At 38.4% G+C, this 17705-nt stretch overlaps 1 protein-coding gene across 2 annotated transcripts; it reads right to left on the reverse strand.

Moving 5' to 3' along the window:
- Positions 1-9874: 9874 nt before the first annotated feature.
- LOC144040310 (C-C chemokine receptor type 9-like) lies at positions 9875-15647 on the reverse strand. Of its 2 annotated transcripts, none has more exons than XM_077554425.1 (3): positions 14466-15647; positions 14297-14358; positions 9875-12273 (listed from the first exon to the last, which is right to left on the reverse strand). In XM_077554425.1, the coding sequence occupies exons 2-3, from the start codon at positions 14351-14353 to the stop codon at positions 11215-11217; spliced, it is 1116 nt and encodes a 371-aa protein (XP_077410551.1). In that variant the 5' UTR covers positions 14354-14358; positions 14466-15647; the 3' UTR covers positions 9875-11214. The 2 variants fall into 2 exon arrangements, with proteins under 2 accessions (XP_077410551.1, XP_077410550.1); XM_077554424.1 differs by having other exon boundaries at positions 9875-12276.
- Between the last annotated feature and the right edge of the window lie 2058 nt (positions 15648-17705).

The following is a 17705-nucleotide window of genomic DNA, read 5'->3' on the forward strand; positions in this document are numbered from 1 at the left end:
CACACTTTGCATTATCTAGTGTGGTTCTCAAACATTACTTGAAGTACCACCTAAAAAAATTAAGGTACCACCGTCATAACCAATATTTAAACACATCACAAACAAGAACAATATTTTTATCCATAAATGTACATAATGAACATTAACACTGCACTTAAATATAGCAATTTTTTTTAAAAGTGCACTCAAATAATGATTAAATTATAACGTACATAAAAGAATGAATGAATGATAAAACACTGAAATTGTAGTAAATAAATGCTTTAAAAAAACAATTCTTCGAGATGAAATGAAATCGTGAATTTAACACGCAAACTGTAGTTCTTTTGCATACCACAAGAGGGAGCTACTTGGGGCTCTGATCTAAAATTAGAAACGTAGCACAAAAAAAAATACTTTTATGAAATCAATCAACTTAAACAAAGAAAAACAACGTTTCTAATATATTGTCGCATTTGTGCAGCTTTGTAAGAAATGCAAAAATATTAGAAACAGCAATTGACTACAATCGCAATTAAAAAAAACTTTAAAATAACAATCACTGCTAATGCTAAAAACATATAAGGCAGCTAAAGGAAGCTCAATAGAATCACCAAAATATTAGGAACAACACTCATTGTGATGGATTTGAATACAATCAGGACAATAAAGAGTAAAAAAAAAAAAAGTGCATGAAATTTAATGTTATAATATAATATTCAAAACAGACAGAATTTTGCCGTTAACTAAAAACAATCATGAATAAATCATAATCGTGAGAGGCTTCACTTTTGCCCGCAAGATCAATTATGTACCGCAAATATGATGAAGCTATTTGGAAAAAATAAATAAATAAATGGTGTGGCGCCCCAAGAGCCTGATCAATATACTCGATTGATCCAATAGACGGGCAAATCATGCGCTAACACGCCACTTAAGTGGTGCGCTAATCAATGGAGAGCTGCCAGCAAAGCTCAAGGCGGGAAGTAGGATTTCAATTTGTGTGTGTGTGTGTGTGTGTGTGTGTGGTTAAAATTTTTTTTTTTTTGGGGGGGGGGGGGCAGCAGTTTAAAAATGGAGAAAAGATGATCAAAATGTCTTTACAGCCTTATTAATGATCGCTACTTCTTTATATTGCGTTCATTAAAAAAAATATATGATTAATTTCATGATGGCTGAATGATTTTTTTGGGGGGGTGATAAAATAAGTAACAAAAAACGTTTTTTATAGAAAGTTAAAACATTTTCTACAGGTGATTTTAAATTTAAATAAATCAATGCAGAGGTGTGTTAGACCAAATGTTGGTATTTTCACAGCTGCGCACAAGCCAATGTATTTTTTATTTTTAGTGTGCCGTTGTGGGCGTGTACAGTTTTTATTTATTTATTTATTTAAAATCAAAGAAGGAATGAGATCATGCTTCCTAATCGGCCATCAATAAACTCATCAGAGTCAGTCATCACAAACTCATGGAATTTAGTTTCGGTTGTCTGGATGGAAAGAATCACAACGGATTCATTAAGGGTGCAATCACCGAGCGGGTTGCCATGACAACGGGTGTGGTGTAATTCCGCCGTCATCCGCTGCTCATCTCAGCCTCATTCCCGTCACGTCAAGTCCTTGTTGTTAGGAGCGTGCGTGCGTGCGTGCGTGCGTGCTGGGGGGGCGCACACGGGGCAAGAGGAGCGGGGTTCCCCAAAGTATTCCATCAAAGAGGGGCCAGGATCTCGGGGATTGCGATTGTGCCCGCAGGCGACTAACCCAACGTTGGCTCTTCCTCACATTCCAAAGTCGGACCCGGCGAGCCAAAGCACACATCAAAAGCACCTCTGCGCTCGCCAAAGACATTGAGGAGGAGAAAGGGAATGGAAAGAAAGAAAGGAAGGGGAGGGGGGGGGGGGGTCTCGTCACAGACCCCCACCCCCGTTTTGAGCCCAGCATCTCACCCCAATTAAAGAGTGGTCGCTACACATGTTGAAACCACACACACACCAAGCTACCGAGTTGGCTGTGGAAAGAGCCAGCGCCGATATCAGGTATCGGTATCAGATCGAGACCTGGCCTTAAAGTCTTAAGCCTCAAGTTATTGTTACTCTCGACGCTCTCTTGTGGCAGTTTTGCCATCAACAACATAAGGCGCACATGTGCAAAAGATGACTCATTAAAAATATATTTATCCATTTATTTATTTAAATTCATTTTATTGGGCATTCTACAGAAAATGTGCATTTAAAAAAATTAAGGAAAAAATATTTATTGTGATGTATACAGTAGGTATTGGTTTAAAATGATTTTCCATAGATTTTTTTTGTGGTATTGGTATTTGGTATCGGTGACTATTCGTACTGGTATCGGTCTGAAATAAGTGGTATCAAACATATCGACATATTTTTATGTTTTATTTGATCTATTTTTCATATATTAGATGTATTGTTACATGATTTGATTTACAATATGTTACTATATTTCTGCATTATGAATTGTAGAATTTATATTAATAATATATAATTTTTTGACATGATACTATTTTATATTGTTGAATGAATATTTATAGTATTTTGTTCATAAATTTTCATAAAATGTAATGATTATATTTATTTATTTATTATCGTGTTTATACTTAGAATATTTTATTATATTTTGCTGCACGTCACATTTACAATATATTATTATTTTTGATATTGTGCATTTTAAATCTTATAAAAACAACATTTGTTGCACTTTACCTTGTAATAGTTTGACATCTATTAACATTTATTTACAATATTTTATTATAAATCATATTTTATATTGTTCAACGACTCATATATATATACATATATGACAACTTATGTATTACAATTGACTTTTATGTATATAATATTCGACGTATAAAAGCATCAGTGATGCGTTTTGACTGCAACCCAATTGCTCGTTTCTCGCTGACACCGCTCCAAAAAATGAACGAAGGCCTGCCAGCCGCAGCGTCCTCTGGCTGACTGAAAGGAAGAAGAAGAAAAAAAACACACGACAATTTCTGCTTATTGAGCAACGCGGCCAAGTGCGAGGAAAATCAATACACGCCGCCATGTTTCTTGACGACGTGACACGCGACGGACGAAGTGAAAGACGCCACTGGAAGCAAACGCTTTCGTCTGCATGAACCGCAAACTTCAACTACAAAGTTGCTTCCATTGGTCGCATTTCCTTCTCTGCCGTTTTCAAGCTTCAGGAACTTTTCATTCAGTACTTTGTACTTCCTGAAACGACGAGGTTCGAATGACTCCAATTCAATTTTGGGATTCTCTTGAAACTCCAGTTTGTTTATAGTGGATCAGCCTTACTCACAAAAGAGTCTCAAGGGGCTTCACAAGGAAAAATCAACAACATCCGCTGGTCTAAAAAACGAAAAAAAAAAACACATTTGGGGAAGCGGTAGTAAAACAGGCAAAAATTCTAAAAATTCACATTCTAAAAGCAGTTGGGCCAAAAATAACCCAAATATGGGTCTAAAAAGGACTCACCCTACTTGGGTCCTTTTGACCTAATTTTTTGGGTTATTCATTTGACCCAAGAGTTACATTTTTAATGAATAACTGACAAAAGAACACAATATTTTGAGGGTGCTTTGTACAAAAACAAATTCTGTTCTTTATTTGTTGATAGTTTGACCCAAAGTGGTAGCCAGTCACCTTTTGACCCATAAATGGGTTGTGGGTTATAACTCAAGCCTGGGCTTGAAAGTCAAAGCAAAAAAAACATATAAATAAAATAAAAAGAATAAAATAACATTTAAAAAAAAAAACACACACACACAGAGAATGACAGCTTGTATCTTAAAAAAATAAGTTGAGTCACTTGTATATCAACAATACACTCTAAAAACAGCTGGGTCAAAAAATAACCCAACTATGGGTAAAAAATGCTCTACTTGGGTCAATTTGACCAAACTTTGAGTCAAGAAATCAGTCTTTTAGTGTAAACAACTCATAATTATTGGTCAGATCCTTTACTTAAAAAAAATGGGGTCATTTTGGATAAAACAACCCAGAAAGTTGGACCAAATTGACCCATAAATCGGATCGGCCCATTTTGGGTTACTTTTGACCCAACTGTTTTTAGAGTGTAAAAACGGTTTTGGGCTCAAAGTAACCCAAATTGGGTCATTAAGGGGCTGCTGGAGTGGGTCATTAATGTGAATTTCTGATATGCGTGAGCACTCGGTCACCCCAAAAAGGATATTTTGTGGGTTCTTTTGCATGCCTGAGAAATAATAAGGGTCCAAAGTGTAACCACTTGAGCAATTGAAGCAATTTCCCCGCCCGGCGACGCCCGGCGGGCTTACTTTTCACGCCGACTCCAAATGACGGCATCATAAAAAGGAGCCCGCACGCCCCCCCCCCCCCCCCCCTACCTTATCAGGCGGGATTAAAAGGGAATCATGAAACAAGAAGCGTGGCTTTGCAGCCTTGTGTGGTATGAATATGATTATCTAATGGAGTCCAATGGCGAGCGGCGCCGTGGATTCCGCCAGACCTTTCCCAGACTATCTGCTGCCCGCGGGTCCTCGGCGGCCTCCTCGCTCCCGCTTCCTTCCACTTGTTCTTTGCCGCACAAGTCATTACGGTCGCCGTCTATCAGGAGGCAGAGCGATAAATCCTCCCTCGGCTCCTCCGATTGGAGCGTGTTGCTCTTGTAAGTTCCACAGACAAAAAAAGCACTCAAGGCACTTATCAATATTCAGATTTTTTTTTTTTCTCTTTTGTGTCTCAATGTGGGTCACTTTCATGCAAAGTCCCTTCAAACTTCAAATCGTGTTACATGCAAGGCCGAAGTGTCGGGAAACTGGGACAAAAACTCAATTTGGGCTTTTCACGCCAAAAAGTAAACATCTTTTCAGACCTAAGAATGTGGACACTCGCTGACGCGCATCCAGTGCTCGTCTTGCTAATCTCTTCATTTTGTTTGTCATTTTCTTCCGACAAGTCTGCGGGTCATTGGCGTGTGCTGTCAGGCAGGTGGCGCTACCGTTTGTTTTCGAATCAAAGGTGTTTAAAGGTCTATAACTACCAAAATATCTGTGCTAGTTTTTGCTAGCTTGTCTATGGTGTTTGTATTGTGTGTTAGCATCAGGGGTGTTTTAGTTTTGGAATTTTCATTTTTGTTTTGATTTTAGTTTGAGTTTGTTTGTTTTTTATTAAGTTAAAATTTAGTTAGTTCTACCGTTTGTTTTCAAATCAAAGTTGTTTAAAGGTCTATAAATACCAAAATATCTATGGTTGTTTTTGCTAGCTTGTCTATAGTGTTTGTATTGTGTGTTAGCATCAGGGGTATTTTAGTTTTGAAATTTTCATTTGTGTTTTGATTTTAGATTAAGTTTGTTTGTTTTTTATTAAGTTAAAATTTAGTTAGTTCTACCGTTTGTTTTCAAATCAAAGTTGTTTAAAGGTCTATAAATACCAAAAATATATATGGTCATTTTTGCTAGCTTGTCTATAGTGTTTGTATTGTGTGTTAGCATCAGGGGTATTTTAGTTTTGGAATTTTCATTTTTGTTTTGATTTTAGTTTGAGTTTGTTTGTTTTTTATTAAGTTAAAATTTAGTCAGTTCTACCGTTTGTTTTCAAATCAAAGTTGTTTAAAGGTCTATAAATACCAAAATATCTATGGTCGTTTTTGCTAGCTTGTCTATAGTGTTTGTATTGTGTGTTAGCATCAGGGGTATTATAGTTTTGGAATTTTCATTTTTGTTTTGATTTTAGTTTGAGTTTGTTTGTTTTTTATTAAGTTAAAATTTAGTCAGTTCTACCGTTTGTTTTCAAATCAAAGTTGTTTAAAGGTCTATAAATACCAAAATATCTATGGTCGTTTTTGCTAGCTTGTCTATAGTGTTTGTATTGTGTGTTAGCATCAGGGGTATTTTAGTTTTGGAATTTTCATTTTTGTTTTGATTTTATTTTGAGTTTGTTTGTTTTTTATTAAGTCAAAATTTAGTTAGTTCTACCGTTTGTTTTCAAATCAAAGTTGTTTAAAGGTCTATAAATACCAAAATATCTATGGTCGTTTTTGCTAGCTTGTCTATAGTGTTTGTATTGTGTGTTAGCATCAGGGGTATTTTAGTTTTGGAATTTTCATTTTTGTTTTGATTTTATTTTGAGTTTGTTTGTTTTTTATTAAGTTAAAATTTAGTTCGTTCTACCGTTTGTTTTCAAATCAAAGTTGTTTGAAGGTCTATAAATACCAAAATATCTATGGTCGTTTTTGCTAGCTTGTCTATAGTGTTTGTATTGTGTGTTAGCATCAGGGGTATTTTTGTTTTGATTTTATTTTGAGTTTGTTTGTTTTTTATTAAGTCAAAATTTAGTTAGTTCTACCATTTGTTTTCAAATCAAAGTTGTTTAAAGGTCTATAAATACCAAAATATCTATGGTCGTTTTTGCTAGCTTGTCTATAGTGTTTGTATTGTGTGTTAGCATCAGGGGGATTATAGTTTTGGAATTTTCATTTTTGTTTTGATTTTAGTTTGAGTTTGTTTGTTTTTTATTAAGTTAAAATTTAGTTAGTTCTACCGTTTGTTTTCAAATCAAAGTTGTTTAAAGGTCTATAAATACCCAAATATCTATGGTCGTTTTTGCTAGCTTGTCTATAGTCTTTGTATTGTGTGTTAGCAACTTAGCATTAAACTAGCAGACATTGTCATACGACAAAGTTAATTTTGTTTGGTGAAATACACATTCTATCGCAGTTTTTGTCATTGATATAGATATTCAAGATTAAAAACCACAACAGTTAAATATCCAATCAATTTCACCAAATTTAATCGTTAGTCAATCTTTGCCAACCAGCAAGGCCTGCGAGTGAAACAAGGCTGACAGGGAGGGCCAACCGCTAATGCTAAATGCTATCCTGTTTGACAGTTCAACAATGCTAAACAATGCAATGCACTCACCATAATCCCAAATTTTTTCACTCTGTCCCGACAGCAATTGGAAGCTGGCTGTGCCGTTTACCCCGCGCCGGACACGCATTTTTGTAACATTGGAATTATACTGCTAGGTAGCTTAGCTTGCGTTGTCTGACCAGCGAGTGGGAACCAGGGTGGATAGTAGGACTACATTTCCCATGATTCTTAGGTGCAAAAGCAGGAAATAGTTCTAGTTCAGGTCAATTTAATGCTAATGTGAATCCGGAAAAAAATAGGAAGGGATTTAACAGTTAAATTCCCTTTTAATGGGTTTAATGTATGAATCGTTATGACAACTGGTTGGTGAAATCCGTCAGAACCCAAGGCTCAAACGGGACTGTCCCAGGAAAAATTAGTCACCCTAGTTTGGAAGTCAAATTTTTCATCGGAATCTCAAGGCGCAAAAATCGGCCCAGTTACTCGGCAAATCCGAAGTCGGGTCATTAGAATTGAAAGTACCACTGCGATGTACAATCCAATTAAAAGCATGATTGACGCGCATCCAACATGTTTGTGGTCATCCTCAATAGTGCCCATTAGAACCAATAACACTCCCTCAAACAAAAAGTCATGGAGCTCAACACGCACGCTCACATCATGGGAGCACACCGAGCTCCCCCGGGACTCTGTTAAAGAGAGAGAAAAAAAAAAAGGCATCAATATTTCATCTGAGCGCTGCGTTTGTGGTCCACATCAAAGTGGAGCGCGGCGGTTCAGGTAGACGCCGCAGCGCTTTTGTTTGGCCTCCTCGGCAGCATTCATCTCACGCCCGACCGACCGCAAGAGGTTGCACGCCGAGGCCTGCCGGGGCCGCGCCGCGCTTAACGACGCCCACTGATTGCTTTATTATCAAACGTGAATTATTGATCCTCCTCTTTTATCAGACGCACGCCTCGTCCGTTTAGGGCCCGATTGACGGGGGAGGGACGCAAACATCTGTCGTACAGCAAGAAACGCATTTTGGATTTGTGCGGTTTTTTGGAGGAGGAAAGAACCTTGTTGGGTAACTTCAGGCCAAAATGGATGCCGCAGGCCTCACGACAACCATGTGACTTTTCCCAGCCAATCAGAAGTCACAGGCAATGACGACGACACTTATAGAGAAATTGAGGAAAGCAGTACGCTGATGTCATTCTTACACATGGAATTGTCTTGTAAAAATCATACAATGTATGACAACAGGGTTACAATTTGATTTTAATTGAATTTATATCTAAAATAACACTCACTGCTTTAAAATTCAGCATGGTCACTATATTCCTTTATTTATTTTGCCAACAAACCGTACGGTGTCTTTTGAGTGCCAAGAAAGACGGCTCTAGATATAATGCATTATTATTATTATTATTATCATTATTATTATTATTGTTGTTGCTATTAAATATTATGGCGTAATCGGTCTGAGGGGTGGAAATGTATGTTTTATTTATTTTATTAATTGTTCAATTCTTTGTGTTTTTCCTCTGTGTCACGTTGATATTCATTTGAATCCAATAAAATGCAACAATATTAACGATACGCATGTTATTGCGGTTAATTATTGATAAATTATTGTAATGTGTGCTAATATGTTTATGGCAATAGAGTCATTTATATTTTATACATAGTATATATTTTTTTTATTATAAATAATTATTTAGATAAATGTAACAAAAAATACACATTTATTATTAATATTATTATTATCATTATGATTATTATTAAAAAGGACTCATCAAATGTACACCCACCCCATTTGATAACAAGCACATCATAAACATTGTCGGATTATTGCGATATCTTTCTGATGATGTCCGTTTTAAAAATGCAATCTTTTGAAATCTTTTAAAATCACTCTTTTGAAAGTGGTATTGGATGCCGTTACAGGTGTACCTAATAGACTGGGTCACCTGTACCTGGGAGTCTAAATCATTCTGTCACACACTTTATGGATGTCCTGCTGTCACCGGCGACGTGGATGGTGACTAACATCACACACACACACACACACACACACACACACTGAGCACTTATCACACTAGCGATGAGTGACATCAAATGGAACCGTCTCTCATTCTTTGCTGAATTATTAGCTGCTTGTGGAAGAGCGATTGTTGGGCAATTGTGGTGCGGAATGTCGCGTTTGCAGGTGGGGGCTCCCGTTGTGGGGGTCCCGCTTGTGCTCCACTTCATTCAATTGTATTCAGTCCGGGGCCTACTTTTGACCCTTGTGGTGTCTTTTTGGCTCCGCTCCACCGTGGGCCCACTCAAAGTCCAAAGAGGTCACATAGGCGAGCTCGCCACTAATAAGTCTTCCCTGTGCGCGCGCAACGCGCACGCGCTGGTTCCCCTCCACAATTGCAGCAAGATGGATGGGCCGCTCCCCAACTACAGGTGCTGCTCTACTTCGGGAGCCTCTCACATTTTTCACCACGCTCCCCGGTGGTGATTAAACAAAGAATGCATCACAACACACTGGATTCGTTTAAAGGCACACAATCCATCTTATCGAATCGTTCTCGGTCGGGTCGCGAGGTGCTTCACACTGCGCAGATCCAACAGTCGCCGATAGGGGGGGCGCTCCTTCCTATCAGCTATGAAAGTGTCGAAAGTGCTTCGTTTTTTTTTTAACGTGCAATTAAAAGTGTCGAAAGTGCTTCTTTTTTTTTTACGTGCAAGCTACGCCACCCTGAGGCGAAAAGCGGATAAACAAGGGACATATTATTAGGTACACTACTGCAGAATCAACAATTCTGCATTTACAAAGCTCATGTTGAGTATTTAGTGTAATTATATCACTTTTGGTTAGTGATAGGAGAAGAAATATAGATCGCCACCTTCCTTTTTTCAGTTTATTGAACTGAAGAACGAGATACGAAATATGAAATGGCAAATTTTATTCAAGGGCTAGAATTTCATCATCTGTTCAAATGAGTATGCAAGTTGGCGTTCTAGCAAAAAAAAAACATTTTTGTCAACAAAAAAAAAGCATAATCCTTTTTTCCTAGATTCCCAAGTTGGTTGTAGGCGGCTAATATGGTGACATGAGACAATATGTAGGTCATATATTTTATAGTCATGAGACAAAAATGTCAAATGTGTTTCGCAAGAGGATATGATGTATTTTTTTTAAAATGTAGTTTCTCCTTTTTCAGACATACATGACAGCCGCTTCCTGGTTCAGGAGGGATTTGGCATTTTTGTTAACCGCCTTCGATTAAAATATCGGCAGCGTCTTGGAAACTCCAGCAAGGACAAATGAGACACTTACAAACTAAAGTTCAGGGACAAGAAAGCATTTTGTCTTCTTTGTTGTTGCCAACTTCCTGTCGTGACAAGCAGCAGCAGCAACAAATGTGGCGGAGAAGATTTCAAAGCCTCACCTGATGGCCACGAGGTAAAGCAGCACTCAAGGTTCTTTTGAGGTTATGCACCCAGCCGCAGCATATACATGCCAAACTTCTTCTTCTTCTTTTTTTAAACACGAGACAGCGTGCCAACTAACCCACCAGCCCCATGTGACAGTTGCAGAGTTAAAAAAAAAAAAAAAGATTTTATTTCTTTCTTTTTTTTTTTAAATAAAGACCACAACATTTTAATGCATACATTGGAAGATAAGTGCAAATGCAAATTAGTCATGGAACAGTATTTACATTTGTATATATTATGTACAAGAAGGTCAAAGGTCAGGATTGAGAACTCGCGACCAGTCCATGGGGTACCCTGACCTACTCAATGAGGACTTTGAAGTACAGGAAATAGATGGATGCTTGGGATTTGTTTAGGCAGCACAGCCCTCACAGTCCAGAGGTTCTGGGTTCGAATCACAGCGTCCTCTGTGGAGTTTGCGTGTTGACTTTAAAAAGTACTGAGCAAACATTCACCAGTTTCTTTTATCTTTAACGCTCTCAATGTTAAACTAACAGTAGCTACCACAAGTATCTGGGTCATGGCACCAATTGAAGAGTTCTGAGCCAACCTTCACCTGGTCCTTTTATCTGGAATGCTCGCAATATACTAACTGTAACTACCAGAAGACTACATATTTTCAGTGGAGTGTGTGTGTGGAGCCCTTTCTCTGCCAGAAGCGGAAGAAGGTCTAATCTGTCCAAAATGGTTCCTCCTCTTATACTGTCCTGGCTCTGCCTAGCCTACGTGACAATGTGTAGCACAAAGTGCTAAGACCCAGCTAGCCTAGCTCAAGTCACCTTAGGCCTAATCGAACATCGCCTTTGTCAGCTGGACGGACTCCAGCTCGACTGCGACGCGAGTGAGGAAATCAACACTACAGAAAAGTGAGGGATGATGCTGTTCATAATGAAAGAGCCGGTGTGGTTTCAGTGTCAGTCCCAACCGACGGCCGTTTGGGAACCGCCTGGAATTTGGCGACCCCACCTCTGCCCGGCCCGCGGGCGCACGACTGCAACAACTTCAGGAGGTCCTGCCGGAAGCGCACGCCGACAAAGACGTACAAGAAGGGGTTGAGGCAGGCGTGCGTGTAAGCCAGGCTCTTGGCGACCTGCCCGGCCACGTCGAAGCGCTTGACCACGCCGCAGTCGGTGATGGTGGCGTTGGCCGCCTGCGAGGCCTCCACCATCAGGAGACCGTTGTACGGCAGCTGCGAGGCCAGGAACACAAAGACCACGATGAAGATGACCCGCAGGGCCTTGTGCTTCTCGAAGTTCCTGGCCTGCAGGAGGGTGCGGATGATGACCGAGTAGCAGAAGATCATGACGAGGAGCGGGAGGACGAAGCCCACGCAGATCTGCAGGGCCAGCACCAGGATCTTGGTGCTGTTGTTTGCGTTGTTCCAGTAGACCAGCACGCAGAAGGACGACCCGTTCGGGTCCGTCTTCACGTGGGCAAAAAGGAACTCGGGCAAGGCGAGGAGGGTGGAGACGAGCCACACCGCCACACAGGCCACTTTGCTGTAGAACAGGCGCTTCTCCTTCCAGTTCTGAGCCTTGGTGACCTGCACGATGGCGATGTAGCGGTCCACGCTGATGCACGTCAGCAGGAAGGTGCCGCTGAACAAGTTGATCTTGTACACGGCCGACACGGTCTTGCAGAGCGCCCCGCCGAAGTCCCACCCTTTGACGGCGTCGGCCGCCCAGAAGGGCAGCGTGCACAGGAAGAGGAGGTCGGCCACGGCCAGGTTGAGCAGGTAGACGTCCGTCATGGTCTTCAGGCGCTGCCGCACGGTGCTGTAGATCCACACCACCATCAGGTTGCCCACCGCGCCCAGCACGAAGATGGTCCAGAAGAGGGGGGGCTCGTACCAACCTCGGAACTGCCGGACCCAGCTCCTGTCGCACATGCCGGTGATCTGGGTGGGGCCCGTATCGTAGTCGCCGGAGTAATCCAAAGAATCCTGCTAAAACACAAAATCAAAAGTCAATAAATGTACACTCAATAAAAAAAAATGACGACAAGTGCAAATGTTCTGCCGTTGTAAAACTGAATTTAGTGATCGTGAACTTCACCACAGACACAGTTGGCAAATCCAGGTCCAGAAAGGTAATTTTGGCTTTAGCCCCTTGTGCTAGCTAGCTAGCTAGCTAGCAGGTAACTGAGCACCCGGAGAGCTAGCTAGCTAGCGAGCTCCCACAAGGGGCTAAAGCCAAAACTGTGACAGGGTTTTTACTTTCTGAACCCGGATTGGTTACCCACAGATTTCAGACTTCTACTGCCGCACTTTTAGTTTTTAATCCATCCATCCATTTTACCATAAACTAGTCTTGTAAAAGGTATGGACAAAAAACCTCACCCCAAAACGAGAAAGTTTGGAGGAATTTTGTTTATCTGGACTGCAGAGCTTTTGTCGGGGGGGATTTTGGGGGTCTGCTTAGAGAAGGGGCAAGGACCTCTAGGACAGGATCTCGTCATCGCAGGCTTAAAGTCTAGTCCTCTAGTCCTAGTCCATCCAGCTTGTTTTCCATGTTTCCCTCCTCCAACACACCTGAATCAAACAATCACCTCATCAGCCTGAAGCCTGATTATTTGATTCAGGTGTGTTGGAGACCCCTGACCTAAAACAAGCACTTAATGGCGCGCTACTGCCACCTACTGACAATGCGACGCTGCCATCTAGTGCTGGAGGTCTGAAGCGCACGCACTGACCAAAAACAACAACAAAACCATCACGTGACTGCCGGTCTCTCCACTCGGTTTGTCTTTTCATTTCCTGCCATGCATGTTTGTTTTGACTCTCGGTAAAGCATCTGCTGCCGGCTTGCCACACTTTTAGAGCAGCTTTTTTGGTGGCGATGTGGGTGACGTGACGTCACACACGCACACGATCCCACGTGGTGAAACCAGAGCGAGTCGACTCGAGGGCGTCTCGTGCAGCTGCTCGCGTCTCGCCTGGAGAAACCACATCGCTGCTGCACGACTTCCTGCTGCTATCTAAAGAGTGGGGGGGGGGGGCCTCAACGATCCTTTGGGGTTTTTGGTTAGGGGCCCGCCAGTTTAGATGAGGGCCAAAGATAAAGGGCGTAGTGAAAAGATAATAGGTGGGAACTGACTGACTTTTTTTTTTTTTTTTTTTACGGTTAAATAAACACAAAAAGAAAATCAGTAGGCCATTATTTATTTACAATTAGATCTTGCCAACTGGGGGAACGGTACATATTTCGAGCATTGCTTGCACCTCAATGAACAGAAACGGTTTTTATTTTGTTTTTCGAAGCTGCTATTTATAGAACAGTGCAAGTCTTAAGGTGCCACGTTTCCAACGAGTTGTCATTTCAACATAATAAGCACATCGTTGTCAGCAATGAACATTCATTATCATTTTTAACCCCTGGGCGTTATTTTATTTTGAAATGGCTTGGTCAAAACCAACAAAAAGCCAAAAAATGGTCAAATAACGCCCAGGGGTTTGTACAAAACTTTGAGAAATAAAAAAAAAATATATATATAGGCTATACTTTTCCATATCCATTATTGACTAGTTGTATCAATATTTAGTGCATTATTTATCAGGGAAAATCTTTTTTTTCCCTCATTAATTAACCCGTGGGCAGTATTTTATTTTGAAATGGCTTGGTCAGAACCAACAAAAAGCTAAAAAAAAAAAAGGTCATTATAACGCCTAGGGGTTTTAAAAGAGATGAGAAAACTATTTGTATTTTATTTGTACAAAAGTAAATAAACATTGTTCATAATGTTGATTAAACATTAAGCCAAGCAAAAGTTTCATAATGAAAAAAACACAACACGCACATTGGGCCAAATACAAGAAATTTCATAGTGAACTATTTTGTTTTAGGTCAATTTAAGCCACAACATAAGACAAGGCTTTAAAAGAAGGAAGCTCTAAAGGGAAGTCAGACTAAATATATTTATTTGTATTTCTTTGTTTGCAGAGTAACAACATACAAACAAATACTCACAGTGACAAAGTCATCAGTTGCTGTAGTCATAAATGGCGAAGGGAAAAAATCTGCCATTTCACCTGTAATGATTACAAAAAAATAACACACGACCACCTTAATATGAGATTTAAACAAGCAGAACAATATTAGTCATAATCAAAACGAGTGTTATGAATAACTGCTTTACCTTGTTGTGGTTTGGGAAGTGTGGATGCTCTCCGTCTTTTTTTGTGTGAGCGCGACTCCTCCTCGGCTCGCTTTTATGACTCGCCTGCCGCCGCAAGACCACGTGCTGATCATTCCACCTCTGTGTCAATCCACAGCCGGCACGCACGCACGCACGCACACGCGAACCCGGGACCCCTCATGCTGCACACCACTTCCGGTCCCAAGGGTGGCTCCGACATGATCCATGGACCAGGAAGCCCGAAAAAACGAAACTTTTTCTCTCCACAGATGAGAAAGTTTCAGGTCATATTAAAAAAAAAAAAAAAAAACTTCCGTCAGGTGTGATTAAAGAGCACAAGCGGTCGATGCGAAGACGGACCGCCGCACATGGGTGGGAAGCATCCAAGGCGTAATTGGACACTTTTTTTTTGTCTTCTCTGTCATTTGGATGATGGATGAGATGAGGCGCTTTTGGATTTGGGTTTTCATCGGATGTGATTTAACGGATCACTCGCATTTTGGCGAAAATCCGTCTTCAAAATAGATATCACGTAATATATACAGATCAGTTCTTACGGCAAATAAATCACCCTAAGATGGGCTTCGACATGCCAGAAAACTCACCTAATCTAGTGGAAATCTATTTTAGGGTTGCCCAAAAACACCCCCTCCCCCCCCCTTTTTGTGAAATAGTCACTTTTCATTGTTTTTGACTGCATATGACTTTTGGCTAAATAAGGAAATGAAAATGTATGTGAGCAGCAAACCACCGCAACTCTAAACATTAAAATGCACACAATAACAATCAAAACTAGAAAAATTCCCGCGGAAATTTTGAATGGGACTGCTGACTTTTGCAAGGTGGAAAGACGCAAAAGTAGTAGTAGTATAGTAGTAGCACTTGTAAAAAAGCAGTATTTAAATAGCAGTCCATTCCATTTAATAAAAAAAAATTCAAATTAAAAAGAATAATGGTTTTTTTGAAAATGTATTTAAAAAAATGTAAATGAGCTGAATAGTTTAAAATTGAGACGACTGGAATCGGTCAAGAAATGTGGACGTTAACCATAATCAAAAAATAAAAATTAAAAATAATAATAATGTTTTTTTTGAAAATGTATTTAAAAAAAAATGTAAATGAGCTGAAGTTTAAAATTGAGACGACTGGAATCGGTCAAGAAATGTGGACGTTAACCATAATCAAAAATTAAAAATAATAATGTTTTTTTTTTTTTAAATGTATTTTACTAAAATGTAAATGAGCTGAACAGTTTAAAATTTAAACGACTGGAATCGGTCAAGAAATGTGGAAGTTAACCATAATCACAAAATAAAAATTAAAAATAATAATAATGTTTTTTTTAATGTATTTAAAAAAATGTAAATGAGCTGAACAGTTTAAAATTTAAACGACTGGAATCGGTCAAGAAATGTGGACGTTAACCATAATCAAAAAATAAAAATTAAAAAGAATAATAATAATAATGTTTTTTTTGAAAATATATTTAAAAAAAAATGTAAATGAGCTGAACAGTTTAAAATTTAAACGACTGGAATCGGTCAAGAAATGTGGACGTTAACCATAATCAAAAAATAAAAATTAAAAAGAATAATGTTTTTTTTTGAAAATGTATTTAAAAAAAATGTAAATGAGCTGAACAGTTTAAAATTCAAACGACTGGAATCGGTCAAGAAATGTGGACGTTAACCATAATCAAAAAATAAAAATTAAAAAGAATAATAATAATGTTTTTTTTTGAAAATGTATTTAAAAAAAATGTAAATGAGCTGAACAGTTTAAAATTTAAACGACTGGAATCGGTCAAGAAATGTGGAAGTTAACCATAATCAAAAAATAAAAAGAATAATAATAATAATGTTTTTTTGAAAATGTATTTAAAAAAAATGTAAATGAGCTGAACAGTTTAAAGTTTAAACGACTGGAATCGGTCAAGAAATGTGGAAGTAAACCATAATCAAAAAATAAAAATTAAAAAGAATAATAATGTGTTTTTTTTTTAAATGTATTTTAAAAAAAAATGTAAATGAGCTGAACAGTTTAAAATTCAAACGACTGGAATCGGTCAAGAAATGTGGACGTTAACCATAATCAAAAAATAAAAATTAAAAATAATGTTTTTTTGAAAATGTATTTAAAAAAATGTCAATGAGCTGAACAGTTTAAAATTTAAACGACTGGAATCGGTCAAGAAATGTGGACGTTAACCATAATCAAAAAATAAAAATTAAAAAGAATAATAATAATATGTTTTTTTTTTTAAATGTATTTTTAAAAAAAATGTAAATGAGCTGAGCAGTTTAAAATTCAAACGACTGGAATCGGTCAAGAAATGTGGAAGTTAACCATAATCAAAAAATAAAAATTAAAAAGAATAATAATAATAATATGTTTTTTTGAAAATGTATTTAAAAAATGTCAATGAGCTGAACAGTTTAAAATTTAAACGACTGGAATCGGTCAAGAAATGTGGACGTTAACCATAATCAAAAAATAAAAATTAAAAAGAATAATAATAATGTTTTTTTTGAAAATGTATTTAAAAAAATGTAAATGAGCTGAACAGTTTAAAATTGAGACGACTGGAATCGGTCAAGAAATGTGGACGTTAACCATAATCAAAAAATAAAAATTAAAAATAATAATAATAATATGTTTTTTTTGAAAATGTATTTAAAAAAATGTAAATGAGCTGAAGTTTAAAATTTAAACGACTGGAATCGGTCAAGAAATGTGGACGTTAACCATAATCAAAAAATAAAAATTAAAAATAATAATAATAATGTTTTTTTTTTGAAAATGTATTTAAAAAAAATGTAAATGAGCTGAACAGTTTAAAATTCAAACGACTGGAATCGGTCAAGGAATGTGGAAGTTAACCATAATCGACATCAACTAAAAGTATCTTACTGTCCCTTTAAGAAACATGCCCATTCACGCACACACATTGGAACTTTAACATACTGGAGACGTCACGCACACACAAGAAGTTTTCCTCCAACTCTTGCCTTGTTGTTACACGATGACGCTGCTGTAAAAACATTCATGTGACATGACAGACCAAAAAAAAATAAAAAAATAAAAAAGTGGGTCATGCCAGGCTTGCCAGTAAAGGGAAATACATCAAATGACCCGAGTCACATTACTAACCACAGTTAGCACAACACATGGCAACACAAGGAGACAAACAAAGCTGACGGGTCACGCCGCTTGATTGACAGGCTTGAGTTTGTTTCGGCT

Source organism: Vanacampus margaritifer, chromosome 20 (assembly GCF_051991255.1).
Source record: "Vanacampus margaritifer isolate UIUO_Vmar chromosome 20, RoL_Vmar_1.0, whole genome shotgun sequence".
Classification (NCBI taxonomy): Eukaryota; Metazoa; Chordata; class Actinopteri; order Syngnathiformes; family Syngnathidae; genus Vanacampus; species Vanacampus margaritifer.

Coding starts and splice junctions, on each gene's coding strand:
- LOC144040310 (XM_077554424.1), bottom strand. CDS start 14,353: ATGGCAGATTTTTTCCCTTCGCCATTTATGACTACAGCAACTGATGAC. Junction 12,277..14,296: donor CAACTGATGACTTTGTCACT/GTGAGTATTTGT, acceptor TTTGTGTTTTAG/CAGGATTCTTTGGATTACTC.